The sequence below is a fragment of the Orycteropus afer genome, unplaced genomic scaffold (genome assembly GCF_000298275.1).
Source record: "Orycteropus afer afer isolate SDZICR_OR568_19922 unplaced genomic scaffold, OryAfe1.0 scaffold00046, whole genome shotgun sequence".
Classification (NCBI taxonomy): Eukaryota; Metazoa; Chordata; class Mammalia; order Tubulidentata; family Orycteropodidae; genus Orycteropus; species Orycteropus afer.
Window position 1 is genome coordinate 12,160,123 of NW_006921633.1, and position 16,031 is coordinate 12,176,153.

The 16,031-nt window shown below is 36.6% G+C and overlaps 1 protein-coding gene across 1 annotated transcript in view; it reads left to right on the plus strand.

The window, feature by feature from the left end:
* PEX13 (peroxisomal biogenesis factor 13) overlaps nt 1–14,207 on the plus strand; it is a 22,762-nt gene extending 8,555 nt beyond the window's left edge. Inside the window, exons 2-4 of the mRNA XM_007938024.2 lie at nt 8,831–9,525; nt 11,768–11,893; nt 13,909–14,207. Of these exons, the coding sequence (XP_007936215.1) occupies nt 8,831–9,525; nt 11,768–11,893; nt 13,909–14,207 (1,120 nt within the window). The remainder of the gene's footprint in view (nt 1–8,830; nt 9,526–11,767; nt 11,894–13,908) is intronic.
* The last annotated feature ends 1,824 nt before the right edge of the window (nt 14,208–16,031 follow it).

The window sequence follows — 16,031 nt, forward strand, 5'->3', positions numbered from 1 at the left end:
GGGGCAGGAGTCCATGCAGGGATGGACACTGGGAAGAGGTAACTATGTGGGGGGAAGTGGGAGGGGAGCTGTTGCATTGTGGTAAACTGTGGTCAATGTCATGAGACAAAGTATATGTGAACTGCTGTATGGGAAGTGAATTTGCTCTGTAAACCTTCACCCAAATCACAATCAATCAGTCAATAAATAAATAATAAAATAGAAAAAGGATCAGGGATCTGAATAGACATTTCTACAAAGAAGATCAATAAGTGGCCAATATGCACATGAACAGATGCTCAATATCATTAACCATCAAAAAATGAAAATCAAAACCACAGTGAGATACCACTTCACATCCACTAAATTAAAAAAAAAAAAAAATCAAACTCACTGCCATTGAGTCGATTCCAACTCATAGCAACCCCTCCTTGGGTTTCTAAGGTGGTATCTGTATGGAAGTAGATTGCCCAGTCTTCCTTCTGAACTCTAGGTGGATGTAATCAAAAACTCAGAAAATAACAAGTGTTGCCCTGGATGTGGAGAAATTGGAACCCTCATACACTGCTAGTAGAAAAGTAAAAGGTGCAGCCACTTTGGCAAACAGTCTGGCCTGTGCCTTGGAGGAGTTTACTTTGTAGGAGAAGAGGCCAACAATATAAGCAAATATATGGTACGTTTTTATTGTTGTTGTTGTTAGGTGCCCTCGGGTCGTCTCCAGCTCATAGCAACCCTGTACACAGCTGAATGAAACCACATCGGTCCTGAGCCAGCTCCATGATTCTTGCTATACTTGAGCTCATCACCACTGCTACTGTGTCAATCCTTCTCATTGGGGGTCTTCCCCTCTTTTGTCAATTCTTCACGTTACCAAGTGTGCCATCCTTCTCCAGGGAATGGTCCCTTCTGACAATGTGACCAAAGTTGGTGAGATGAAGTCTGGCCATTCTTGCCTCCAAGGAGCATTCTGGCTGCACTTCCTCCAGGACAGACCTGTTAATTCTTTTATCAGTCCATGGTACTTTCAGCATTCTTCACCAGCACCACAGCTCAAAAGCATCAGTTTTTCTTCAGTCTTCCTTATTCATTGTCCAGCTCTCACATGCATATGAGGCAATTGAAAATACCAAAGCTTGTGTCAGGCACATCTTAGTCCTCAAGGAGACATCTTTGCTCTTTAGCGCTTGAAAGCGGTCCTTTGCAGCTGATTTGCCCAGTGTTCTATGTCGTCTGATGTCCTGACTGCTGCTTCCATTGGCATCAATTGTAGAACCAAGCAATGTGAAGTCTTTGACAATTTCAGTCTTTTCTCCATTTATTGTACTGCTGCTTATAGGTCCAGTTGTGAGGATTTTTCTTTTGTTACATTGAGATGTAATCCATACTGCAGACTGTAGTCTTCAATTTTCATCAGTAAGTACTTCAAGTCATCCTCACTTTCAGCAAACAAAGTTGTGTGGTCAGCATATCACAGATTGTTAATGATTCTTCCTCCAATCCTGATGCATGTTCTTCTTCATATAGTCCAGGTTCTTGGATTATTTGCTCAGCATACAGATTGAATAAGTATGGTGAAAGGATACAACCCTGACGCACTCTCTTCTTGATTTTAACCCACGCAGTGTCCCCTTGTTGTGTTCAAACAACAGCCCCCTGATTTCTGTACAGGTTCCTCATGAGTACAATTAAGTGTTCTGGAATTCCCATTCTTCTCAATGTTATCCACAATTTGTTATGATCTACACAATTGCATGATTTTGCATAGTAAGTAAAACACAAGTAAACATCTTTCTGGTATTCTTTGCTTTGAGCCAACATCCATCTGACATCAGCAATGATATCCCTCATTCCATGTCCTCTTCTGACTCCAGTTTGCATTTCTGGAAGCTCTCTGTCAATATACTGCTGCAACCGTTTTTGAATTATCTTCAGTAAGATTTTACTTGCATGTAATATATGATATTAATGATACTGTTCAATAATTTCCACATTCTGTGGGATCACCTTTCTTTGCAGTGAGTACAAATACAGATCTTTTCCAGTCATTTGGCCAGGTAGCTGTCTTCCAAATCTCTTGGCATAACCGAGTGAGTGCCTCCAGCGGGAGCATCCGTTTATTGAAACATCTCAGTGGGTATCCCGTCAATTCCTGGAGCCTTGTTCTTCCCCAGTTCCTTCAGTGCAGCTTCGACTTCTTCCTTCAATACCATTGGCTCTTGAACATATGCCACCTCCTGAAATAGATGAAGATCGACCAGTTCTTTTTGGTACAATGATTTTGTGTATTCCTTGCATCTTCTTTTGATGGTTCCTGCATCATTCAATATTTTGCCCATAGAATCTTTCAGTATTGCAACTCAAGGCTTAAAGTTTTTCCTCAGTTCTTTCAGCTTGAGAAATGCCAAGCATGTTCTTCCCTTTTGGTTTTCTAACTCCAGATCTTTGCACATTTCGTTATAGTTATTGGCTTTGTCTGCTTGAGCTGCTCTTTGGAATCTTCTGTTCAGCTCTTTTATCTTGTCATTTCTTCCATTTACTTTATTTATGTATTTATTTATTTATGAATGTTCTAAATATTTTTGTTTTATTTTATTTTAAGAGCTTATTTTACATTCAGTGTAATGCGTACATTTAGTTTTATTCCCTATTCCCCATGTCCAACCCTAACCCAGTCTCCTTCCCTCCCTACCTTGTAACCCTTCCCCTGTGCTCCTCATATTTATGCACTCCTGTTTGTCCTGCATTTCCTCAATTTGAATGTTGGTCCTCTGGTGTCCCATGGTCTTTTGCTCTAAGGAACGTATTACCGTAGTGTATGTGGGTGCATCATCCTGGGTTGAGTGGTCTGTGTATACATCTTATTAACTATTGGGCTGAGAGCCTGCCTGTGGGGGTGAGTTTATTACAAGTGCAGAATGTATTCCAGGGCCATAGTATTGGGAGTCTCACCAGATTTCATCTGACCAGTAATTCTGGTCATTATTGAGGTTTTGGATTTTGTTCCACGTTTTCCCTCCCACTCTATCCAGGATCTCCAGATTTGATCCTTTCCTGAGTGTTTGGCATTGGTAGCTGGGCACCATCTAGTTCTTCTGGTCTCAAGGGCCATCATGACCTAGGGCTGATTGCTTCTAAATGCCCTTTTTTTTTGCGTTCTTCTTCACTTCTGATGCTAGGAGACTGTTAGCTGCATCTTAGATGGTCGCTTGAAAGCTTTTAAGACCCCAGTCGCTACTCACCAATGTAGGATGTGGAGCAACGCTTCTATATATTTTGTTGTGCCAATTGAGTCTGGTGTCCCCCAGTACTATGGTCCTGAGGCAGTAGATCTATTGGATCTCTCTTCCATAGTGTCTGGTTGTCTGTGAGGGATTACTCTGTGTTTGTCTTCTATTGTTTCTGTTAGGACTGCAGGTATTTTATATCACTGGTGTCTGTGTAAGATTAGCCTCAGCTGAATCTATCCTTGGTCTAGAGTATACTTCTGTTCAGTGACCCCCATCTGATCATCTCAGGTGTTTATGTGTTTATCTGTATAGCATAGTGTTTGGTGTTAATGGCAATGCGGTATTGTGGACACATTGGTTGGTATTAGAAACTGTCATCTGTCTCTTGTGTGCACAATTCGGTGTCCTCCCATTTCCTAATGTTAAGTGGTCATATATCCTTCTCGTATATCCCTCTCCCTACCCATGTCAGCGTGTAGGCCCCAACTAGCCTGAAATTAATCCCTCCCCTTCCCGATAACCTATAGGTGAGTTCCTTTTCCCAAGCAAACTCTTCTCTGTCTTTTTACAGTAATGGGCCCATACAGTACTTGTCCTTCTGTGATTGACTTATTTCACTCAGCATAATGTCCTCCAGGTTCATCCACGTTGTGAGATGATTTGTGTATCCCTCATCGTTCTTTAATGTGGCATAGTATTCCATTGTGTGAATATACCATAATTTGGTTATCCACTCATCCACTGATGGGCATTTAGGTTGTTTCCATCTCTTTACTATCTTCCATTTACTTTAGCTACTCTTCACTCAAAAACAAGTTTCAGAGTCTCTTCTGATACCCATTTTGGTCTTTTCTTTCTGACATTTTTAATGACCTCTTGCTTTCTTCATGGATGATGCTCTTGATGTCATCCCACAATTCTTCTGGTTTTCGGACATTGGTGTTCAGTGCATCAAATCTATTCTTTAGATGGTCTCTAAATTCAGGAGGGATCTGTTCAAGGCCATGTTTTGGCTCTTGTGGACTTGTTTTAATTGTCTTCAACTTCAAGTTGAACTTGCATATTAGCAGTCGATGGCCTGGTTTTGGCTGAAGATATTGAGCTTTTCCATTGCCTCTTTCCACACATGTAGCCACACTGATTCCTGTGTACTCCATCTGGTGAAGTCCACGTGTATAGCCGCCGTTTGTGTTGTTGAAAAAAAGTATTTGCAATGAATAAGTCATTGGTCTTGCAAAATTCTACCATGTGATCTCCAGCATTATTTCTGTCACCAAGGCCAAATTTTCCAAGTACTGGAGATTATTCTTTGTTTCCAACTTTTGCATTCCAGTCACTGGTGATAACACATCTTGAGTGCATGGTTGGTCAATTTCAGAGTGCAGAAGTTGATAAAAATCTTCAATTTCCTCATCTTTGGCTTTGGTGGTTGGTGCGTGAATTTGAGTAATAGTCATATTAACTGGTCTTCCTTGTAGACATACAGATATTATCCTATCACTGGCAGCATTGTACTTCAGGACAGATCTTGAAACATCCTTTGTGATGATGAACACCACACCATTCCTCTTCAATTTGTCATTTCCAGCATAGTAGATCATATGGTTGCCTGATTCAAAATGCCCAAAACTGGTCTATTTCAGCTCAGTAATGCCTAAGGTATCAATCTTTATGCATTCCATTTCATTTTTGACAATTTCCAATTTTCCTAGATTCATACTTCATGCATTCCATGTTCCTATGAATAATGGATATTTGCAGCTATTTCTCAATTTGAGTCATGCCATGTGGGCACATGAAGGTCCTGAAAGACTTGCTTTATCCATATCATTAAGGTTGGTTCTACTCTGATGATGCAGCTCTTTCCCAGTCCTATTTTGAGTGTCTTCCGACCCAAGGAGCTCTTCTTCCTGCATTGTGTCATATAATGTTCCCAAGCTATTCATGAAGTTGCCCAGTAATGTATCAGGCAGTGTTTCTCTGCTATTCATAAGGTTTTCTCTGACCAATTTTTTGAGAAGTGGATGGCCTCTTCCTTCTTCCTTGTCTGTCTCAGTCTATGAGCTGCATTGAAACCTGTGTACCATGTGCAACCCTGCTGGCATTTGAAATACCGGTGATACAGCCTCAAGCCTCACAGCAACATGCAAGCCCTATAGGATGACAAACTGACAGACAAGTTTTTCTCCCTTAGCTGTTGGAAACCTCTCTGCCCTCCCCTTACCTAATTTCTACCTGGATCCTGCCACTCTTGTGGTCCTCAGCTGCTCCACTCCCTCCCTTTCCTGGCTCTAGGGGACTGGGGTCTAGCCCTGCCTTCCACCCCTTACCTGGATCCTGCCTCTCTTGTATATGGTACTGTACAGTAGAAGTATGTAAAAATAGTTGTGGGAAGGACTTACAATGATGGTAGAATAGTTCAACTGCCATTTTCTTTGTAGCAAAACTATTTCTATAATGAAAGAATGTGTTTATCTACATTATGGTTCAAGTTCCTTGTTGCACATTGGTACTGGTAACAGCAGTGACCTACAGGACAGTTGAGAAGAAAATGTCTACAATGAAGCATAAAGAAATGAAAAGATGGAAAATACACAAGAGAAAGGGAATGATTTAGAGGGTGAATGAAGCAAGGTATAATTTACAAATAGAAAAGATGAATAGTCCTAATACTAACTGTATAAACAGTGCTTCTCAAATTAACCATGGTGAGTAACTAATACAGTAAAAATATCATAGTAGTACCAGATTACTTAAGCACATAATTAATTTCTCATTACAAACTGGTACAAGTGGTTCACAGACAAGTACTGGTCCATAGACCACACTTTGAGTAGAATGGTACTACAGAAATTGAATTCATAATTAAAAGCCTTCCAACTGAGAGGACCCCATATGGCTTCACTGGTGATTTTTACCAGACTTTCAAGGAAGAAATGATTGTACAAACTTTTTCAGAAAATAGAAAAAGAGGAAGCACTCACTCCCTGACTCTTTTTAAGAGGCCACTATAACCTTGATAACCAAATTTGACAAAAGCAAATTATAGGACCTTCTAACTCATGACTATAGATGCTAATAATCTGTAGCAAAATACTGGCAAACTAAATCCTGTAGTGTATCGTGGTCACTTAGTTTTATTGTAAGAATACAAGGAGGCTTTAACATTTGAAAATTAATTCACCATTTATATAGTCATCTTTATAGATACTGAGAAATAATTTGATACAAGTTCAGTGTTCATTAATGATAAAAACTCTTAGCAAATTATAAGTAGAAAAGAAACCTCTAAATATACATCAAATCTACAGCAAACAAACATAATGATGGTAATGTGTTGAAAACTTCCCCTTTGAAATGGGGAATGAGACAAGGATGCCTGCTATCACCACTTCTGTTCATGATTGTACTGCAGATCTTAGGCAGTGCAATAAAGGCAATCCCTAACTGAGACTAAGTTCCATTCCAACATAATCATAGTTGGTTGTGATGTAAGTAAAATGCCTCTTTTTGTTTTGTTTTGTTTTCATAGCCTGCTATATGGCAATGTTGAACAGTAAATCATAATCATCTGCCAGTAAAGATGTGAAAATGATAACATCAGTATGTTACGTGCTGCAACAGTGTGTGTAGTTACAGTGCAGTGGATTGTTTGATACGGCCCTTCTAGCCATTGTCCTCCATTTTGTGATGTATTGTAAATCCTAGTCTCTGGACCAATAAACAGCATCATGATAAATGGAAAAGATTGAAGTTGTCAAAGATTTCATATTACTTTGTTCCACAACACCAGTGGAAGCAGCAATCAAGAAATCAGATGACATATTGCACTGGGCAAATCTGTTCCAAAAGACCTCTTTAAAATGCTGAAAAGCAAATATGTCTCTTGGAAGACTAAGGTGCTCCTAATCTAAGCCATGCTCTGGTAGCATAGTGGCTAAGGCACTTGACTGCTAACCAGAAGGCTGGCGTTCAAACCCACCAGCCACTCCTCAGAAGGAAGGTTGGGCAATCTTACTTTCGTAGTGATACTGCCTCGGAAACCCAAGGAGGGGTCGCTATGAGTCGGGGCTGACTCGACGGCAAACAACAACAACAATCTAAGCCATGGTATTTTAAAAGCCTCATATGCATATGAAAGCTGAATAGTGAATAAGGAAGACTGAAGAAGAGTTGATACTTTTGAGGTGTGGTGTTGGCGAAGAATAATGAAAGTATCATGGACTGCCAAAAGAACTAACAAATCTGTTCTGGAAGAAGTGCAGCTGGAATGCCCCTTGGAAGCAAGAATGGCCAGACTCTGTGTCACATACTTTGGTCATGTCAGAAGGGACCATTCCCTGGAGAAAGATATCAAGCTTGGTCAAGTGGAGGGTCAGCAAAAAAAAGATCCTCAATGAGATGGATTGAGACAGTGGCTGTGACGATGGGCTCGGGTATAGCAAGGATTGTGAGGCTGGCACAGGACCAGGCAGTGTTTCTGTTTTAAATAGGATTGCCACCAGCCAGAGCCAACTTGACTCGACTAAACTTGACACCTAAAAACAACAATCTTTATGCTGGTTTAGGGTGGGATGTATCTTGAGTCCTGCCTTGCTGGAGGGTGTGACTCAAGTCACCACCCTTAGTTGCCATGAGGAGATTATTCATATATATATGTATATATGTGTGTATATATATATATATATATATATATATATGTATATATATATATATATATATATATATATATATATATACACACACACACATATATATATAATGAATTTCCTGGGAAAGTTTGCTCTCTTGCTCTGGTCTTGCATTTGGTTCATCCTCATCGCACCCCTGGACTTGAGACAGCAGCTGATTTGAGCCATTTCCTTGGCAGTTAGTGAGTTCTGTGAGATGTTACAGCGAAATGCAGAACCCTAAGGCAGGAGGAAGAGTACTGAGTTGAGAAGGAGAAGTTAATGTTAGAGATGATGGAGTGGTACAGCAGTTTGAAAAAGTTGGGCATTTGGGACATCTTTAACCTCCACCTCATAGGGACCAGATATTTAAAAATCTTTAAAAGACTTAAATGAACATGTGCTGTATTCATGGATTTGAAACTCTCAATATTATAAAGATTTCCATTCTCCTTAAATTAATCTATAGATTCAATGTAATCCCAAACAGAATCTCAACAGAGTTTTGGTTTTTTGGTGAATGAAGGAAGCTAAGAACTTAAAACTCTAATCAATGTGGGAAGGCTTGCTTTATTGGCTATTAAGACCTATTGTAAAACTAAGGTAATTAAGATAAACTGTTATTTGGATGCAAGGATGGACAGATAGCTAGTTGCCACTAGCCCTAATAAAATGACCAAGCATCTTAAAAAGATATCACTGACTAAAGATAATAATAATGCCAGCATAAGTGAACAAGAAAAATGATAGAGTTCAGTCACCTATTTTATTTTATTGTTCATTTTGTCTTACCACTTGAGATTTTGAACCTCTGGAGATTAAAACTATTCCTTACTCAAAACATCTTCAATAGAATCTGTCATAGCACTAGGCATGTAGGAGGTGTTTAGTAGTTCATTTGAATTGAATTTACTGTGTGGTTAAGTTACTAGTTTGAATCTTTTTTGGTTTTAGATCTGCTGATTTGGGTTCTACTTTACTGACAAGACCTGGACAGCCAACACTTACCAGAGTGCCTCCACCTATTCTTCCAAGGCCATCACAGCAGACAGGAAGCAGCAGTGTGAACACTTTCAGACCTGCTTACAGTTCATTTTCTTCTGCATATGGTACCTATGGAAATTCGTTTTATGGAAGCTATAGCCCTTATAGTTATGGATATAATGGGTTGGGCTATAACCGCTTCCGGATAGATGATCTTCCACCCAGTAGATTTGTTCAGCAAGCTGAGGAAAGCAGCAGAGGTGCATTTCAGTCCATTGAGAGTATTGTGCATGCATTTGCCTCTGTCAGTATGATGATGGATGCAACCTTTTCAGCTGTCTATAACAGTTTCAGGGCTGTATTGGATGTAGCAAATCACTTTTCCCGATTAAAAGTACATTTCACAAAGGTATTTTCAGCTTTTGCATTAGTTAGGACTATAAGATATCTTTACAGACGGTTACAATGGATGATAGGTTTAAGAAGAGGCTCTGAGAACGAGGACCTGTGGGCAGAAAGTGAAGGAACTGTGGCTTGCCTTGGTGCCGAGGACAGAGCAGCTAACTCAGCAAAATCCTGGCCAATATTCTTGTTTTTTGCTGTTATCCTTGGTGGTCCTTACCTCATCTGGAAACTGCTATCTACCCACAATGATGAAATAACAGGTAAGAGTAAGCAAATGGGTTGGAAACCATATTGCATTCTCACGTTTCAAGAATAGATTTGTTAAATTAGCATTCTTTATATTCATTTTTATTTAATATTTTTATCCAATTATATTTTCAGTTAAGAATTTCAAAACTGAAAGAGAAATATATATCAAAAACAGTCTGATGTATTCATTGTTCAAAGTATACATTACCTAACTTCTTCTTACTAGGTACTGAACTTGGTGTTATGAAGAATACAAAGATGTATAGGGCATAATCCCTACATTTCTAAAACTTTTGGAAGGTAACACACTTATGCAGGTAACTGTAATGAGGCAGAAAGGGTGTAAGAAATGACAGTTTATGAGAGAAGTAAGGTTTATTGAGCATTTATTTTATGCAAGACACTGTGCTAGATATTTTGTATCTTTTATCCCTTTAATTCTTACAACTCTGAAAGATAGGAATTATCCACATTTTATAAGTGAAAAAGCTCAGGTTCAGAGAAATCACTTGCCCAAGGTCACACACATAATAAGGCAGAACCAGAAAAAAAGCAGGCTTGTTTGACTCTTAACCTTTTGATGAAAACAATTGCTCAAAAGACCTGAAGACATTGGGAATAGCACCACTAATCAATGTAAAACAAAGCAAATTATTTCAGGTGACTTTCCTTGTCTCATAATTACCCAACATATATTATTGATGCTGCTCAGTTGTTGTCTCTTTGAGGAGTGTGATGAATTTGAAGTGACTGAAGAATTAGCCTCTATCAGTAGTTTGTGTAAAACAACTATAGTCAAGAATATTTTCGTAGAGGTTGGAAAAACACTAATTCATTAAAGCCTGAAATAGAATAAGCTCAAATGTGTTATAAATGGTGGTAAAAATACATGTAGAACAGAATAAGGATTAGTTGGACAAAATTTACAGAGCTCATGAAAATGTAAAGTGTTTAATGTTTACAGTTATTCACTGTATTAGTCATCAGCAGGTCCTTTGCAAAAAATATTTGAATTATTTGAGTCTGTCATGTGTTATTGAACCAGTAGGGTCAAAGGTAGACATAACCGTTGCCAATTCTACGAATGTAGAACCTGAGTATCGTGACTTGCATTACCACACAGCAGTTTGGTGGCTTAGTAGTGGGTAAGTTTGAAATTTTTCTGAATGGGAAGAACCACTCTCAACTGCTGTTATTAAACACTCAATGGCTTTGGAAATCAGCTTTTGCTGATTTGCATTATACACTTCCTAAGTTGTTAAAAGTTAAAACAAGAAGTTAGATCTTTATTTCCATACAAATTTGCAGCAGATAAATTTTCCAAGATCAAACTATAATACAACAGTTTTTTGTTTTTTTAACCTTAACCTCCATGCAGGTACAAAGGAAATTTCCATCTTTCAAAATCCATTTAACTGTGCCATGGAGGAGCTTCCACTTAATCTTCCATTGAAAGTGATTATAATGTAATGACATAGTAAAAAGCAATTATCAAGAGAAGAATTTTTAAAAATTCTATAAACACTTTCTAATTTGATTACGCTCAATTAAAACCATATGCTATGGATTGATATCAGTATTTGTCAGTACCTATCTGTGTGAAAAGACATTTTTAAAGATGAAATAACTGAAATCTCATTACAAATCAGCATTGATAGATGAACATTCACAGTCAGTTTTGATGATGAGAAACACTACCTTTGAACCCCTAAAAAAAGATTCCATTGTTTTTAGTAGTGGGACCTGTGTTATAAAAAATGAACTCAATTGTTACTGTATTTTGAATTTGGCCAATAAAAATTTTGTGAAAATTATTTTTCTCTCTTGTTATATAAGTAACTGCACAATATCCTCTGTTTGCCTCTCAGCCCACAAAGTCTATAATATTTACTATTTACCCTTTATAGAAAAAGTTTGTCTAGCGCTGACTTGTAAGGAAGTTGGAATTTGGAGCTGGAAGAGAAGGAAAAAGTTCACATTAGATGTCCTGGTGAATGTATTGTTGATTTTACATAGTGTTAATTGAAAACCCTGTTGAGCACAGTTCCACTCTGACACACATTGGGTTGCCATGAGTCGAAATCTATTTAACAGCAATTGGTTTGGTTTTGAATTACAGAATTTACTTTTTCAGGGGAACTTTTCTCTTGGCAGATAAAATTCATGCAGCTTACAAATCATGGCCGGTGAAATACCTGCATTTTCTTTTTATAAATTTTAGTAATTTAATCTAATTCTTAATTTGGCTTCTAGAGAGCACCAACTGGGCAAGTGGTGAAGATGATCATGTAGTTGCTAGAGCAGAATATGATTTTGCTGCTGTATCTGAGGAAGAAATTTCTTTCCGTGCTGGTGATATGCTCAACTTGGCTCTCAAAGGTAATAAACCATGAATAAATTGGGATTATTTGTGTTTAGTATTTAATATTTGTAAATGTTTGTATTGCTAATTGCAATAAAGGATCTTGGTCATTATTAGTTAACTCTGAGGTAGTTACTAGGATTTTTCTTTTGTGACAGTTTAAACCTTCCAAATCTGAGGAAAGTAGAGGAAGAATGTCCCAATAGGGTTGTTCCAATAATAGGGAAACTTTTTGTTTATTTAGTGTCTCTTCTAAAGGAATTCAGAACACTTGAATTCCAACTCTAATAATCCACACACAAAAGCATAAAGTAAGTATTATGGCAAATGTAAAAAACTCAAAGAGATCATCTCACATTATCCAAGAATCCCCATTTGGACTTGGTATTGCTTTACTTGAATAGTGTTTAATTCAGAAACTTTATTGAATTTTAGGAATTATTATCCTAAAATAATAAATAATTTCAGCAAGTAATTTATGCACATCTCAGGTTATTTTTTTTCCCTAGACTGCTACATATTATATTTGCGTTTTTCTTCTAGTGAAAAAGCAATTGACTGTTTTAGATTTCAGAAGAATTATTTTAAGATTTATTATTAGAAATAGGAATAACACAGATAATTAGTTTCAATTAATCTAAATAAAAAAGGCAGTCAAGTATGATCTCTTAATTACATTATATTTCAGAGAAATTTTATATCTCATATTATTCTTCAAGTAATAGCGCCTCTTAACACTTTGGCTTAAGCTTCTTTGCTTACTCAAGTAAAGTTTATATTTTAGCATTTAGAGCAAAATCAGTCACAGGCATGATTAAGTGTTTAATTTTTTCCTTTATTATGGAGTATTAAAGAAAAATCTTGCCTAAATTGTAATGTTGAAATAAAACTCTAAACAGATTAAACAGTTTTTAAAGACATGGAGAAATATGTCAGAAAGTGCCATAATAGAAAATTGAATATGTTAAATATCTTCCCTACTTTAAGCTTAGGTCATTGCCTTAAACTTTTTGTCATGTAGCTGGAAATAACAAAAGCTTGCTCATCTTGGATTAAAATTAGTGTTCACTGTCTTCAGGATTCTTTGTCACAGTCACATCATTTGTCACAATCACATTATATCACATGCATTTTGTATTTTGGTCAAAAGTATGTAAAGAAAGCTAGCTGCATAAAGGTATATATTTATTTTCTATAGTTATCCCTAACTTACATATTCAGAAGGTATGAGATATTCAATCCTTACATTTAAGTTTAAAATACGAAAGACAGTCATAGATGACCCTTGAAAACATACTGAGTGAAATATATCAGTCATGAAAGGACAAACACTATATGATCTCATTTACATAAAATAAGCAAATATATAGAAACTAAAAATTATTAATGGTTACTAAAGGTGAGAGAGAGGGGAAAAAAAAACCCAAACTCACTGCTGTTGAGTTAAAAAAGGAAGTTTTATTTGGGGGCATTGAGTTTATGTTAATGATGGTAGAATATTTTTGGAAAAGGATAGCAAGCCATAATGGTACAGCATGAAAATTATAATCAGTGTCATTGAATTGTCAATGTGAAAGTCGTTGTATTGGCTAATATTATGGTGTATATATATTTTCACCACGATTAAAAAAAAAAAAGAGATAAATGTTAGTTTTTAACTTTTGAGGAATGAATCTCCCCACTCTATAAATGGACCAACTGATATAAAATATGTTCTCCAAGGTAGAAAAACAATTAAGTTTAAAATAAAAAAAAAGTTTCTTCCCATGGCCTCCATATCCCTACACAATGTGGACTTATTTTACTTAACCCTATCTACATGTTCACTTTATAATAAAAAAAAATATATATATATATATAAGACTAGCCCCTCAAACTGTTAAGCCTACTCAGCATTTGACTTTGAATATAAATGTATATATTTTGTGTAAATATATGGATTTTATTTGATATGATATATAATATTAATATTTTACTGTCTGTATTCCTCCAAGGTCTGTTATAATTACTAAACTATCTTTTCTTTCATCAGAACAACAACCTAAAGTGCGTGGTTGGCTTCTGGCTAGTCTTGATGGTCAAACAACAGGACTTATACCTGCTAATTATGTCAAAATTCTCGGTAAAAGAAGGGGTAGAAAAACAGTGGAATCAAATAAAATCTCCAAGCAACAACAGTCTTTTATAAACACAACACTACTTAAAGGAGCTACGGCTGCTGATTCTTTGGATGAACAAGAAGCTGCCTTTGAATCTGTTTTTGTTGAAACTAATAAAGTTCCAACTGCACCTGATTCCACTGGGAAAAGCGGAGATAAACAAGATCTTTGATACCATTCATATTTGCCTGCAGTTGAACTATAGAGTAATTTTTAAAATTATTTCTTACAAAGAAATTAATCTACAATCTGATGCAAACATTTGTTTTAGTGAGTATTCCAGGTGTTTTGCTGCTAGAAATTATTAAAGTTGTACACTAGTCATTGGTCTAGTGACCTGGTTGCATTTTGCAAATTATTGGACCATGAGAATGTTTGCTTCACCTAGATTTTAAGGTTATGGAGATTGCTGTCACTTTCATCCTACTTAAAGCCCTAGGTTTATTGAAAGAGATTGATGAACTATAGAATACACAGTTTGCTGCAGTAGGGATCGTTTTAAAAGTGCTAAATTAACTGATTGAGAATCCTCAGAAATTGAGTGATAGCATATAAATATGAGAACCAGGCAAATGCTTTTTTTTTTTTTAAAACATCCTTAAGTAAACTGAATAATAAAAAATTTTCTCATCTGTATTACATCCCAGTATTTGGTTTCCTTTAGGCAGTAATATGTTTTTACACACAAACTATACTATTATTATTTTTTTGTTTAAGTTATCTTGAAAAGGTCACTAGAAGCATTGTGAAAGAGATGGTTCTAGAGATTACTATTAAGAGTATGTAGCCCTAATAATGGTTTTTTTCCCTGCTAGTAGAAAGGCTGAAATGTGTCTTTTCTTACAGATTGTTTCTATTTCTTCTTCTTCTAAGGATCCTTCTAAGGATGTAACTTTTTATTCCTTTACAATATGACTAGTAAGGATATCACTTTTTATTCCTTTACAATATGACTAGTTTTCATCCTGAATCAAAGCAGAATATATAAAAGGTCTCTCTTCTTTTCCTTCAAACAAGACTCAAGTTTTGAGTCTGCACTTAATGATTTAATCAGTTATAGCACTAATGATTTTTAATCTTTGCATACTGTCTCTGCTTCTACCTTAGTGTAACTACTTTTTAAAATTCCAAACTTAGACTGTTCTTTGAATGTTGAAAATTGTGTCATGTGGACACACATTGTTTTTAGGTTTAGTTTTTACTACTGAGACTAATAAACAAAATGCTTAATTGCCATTTAGCATACAGTAATGCTATTTGACTTGTTTTTTGCTTATTAATATTTTAAATGTAGGTAAATTTCAATACACTGGAGAAACCATTGTTGTCAAGTTGAGTCTGGTTCATAGTGACCCTATAGGACAGAGTAGAATTGCCCCATAGAGTTTTCAAGGCTGTAGTGGCTGCAACAGTGACTCAACATAGCAACATTTGTGATGGTGACGCACAATGAGGCAGTTTCGCTTTGTAGCTATGTGTAGAGCCAACTCAATGGCACCTAATAATAATAATAATAATAATAATCTTTATAGAAGGGGCTCTGGTGGCACAGTGGTTAAGCACTTGGCTGCTAACCAAAAGGTTGACAATTTGAACCTACCAGCTGCTACACAGAAGAAAATTGTAACAGTCTGTTTCCATAAAGATTACAGCCTTGAAAACCCGATGGGGCAGTTCTTCTCTGTCCAATAGGGTCTCTATGAGTTGAAATTGACTAGATGGCCATGGGTTTTGGTTTTGGGAATCTTTACAGAAGCAGATAACCACATCTTTCTCCAGGGAATGGCTGGTGGGTTCAAATTGCCAAACCACCAGAGCTCTTTATACACTGGCTATTTCCCCAGGAAATTGGAAAATCTTTATACTTGGTGTGATCATACTACAGAATAGTACATATGCTCAGGATTACAGGTGTATAAGAGTACATTTGCAGATAACATTGAAAACTTTGAATTATATGATGAAGATTGTGATTTCATGTATTTATCTTTATGTT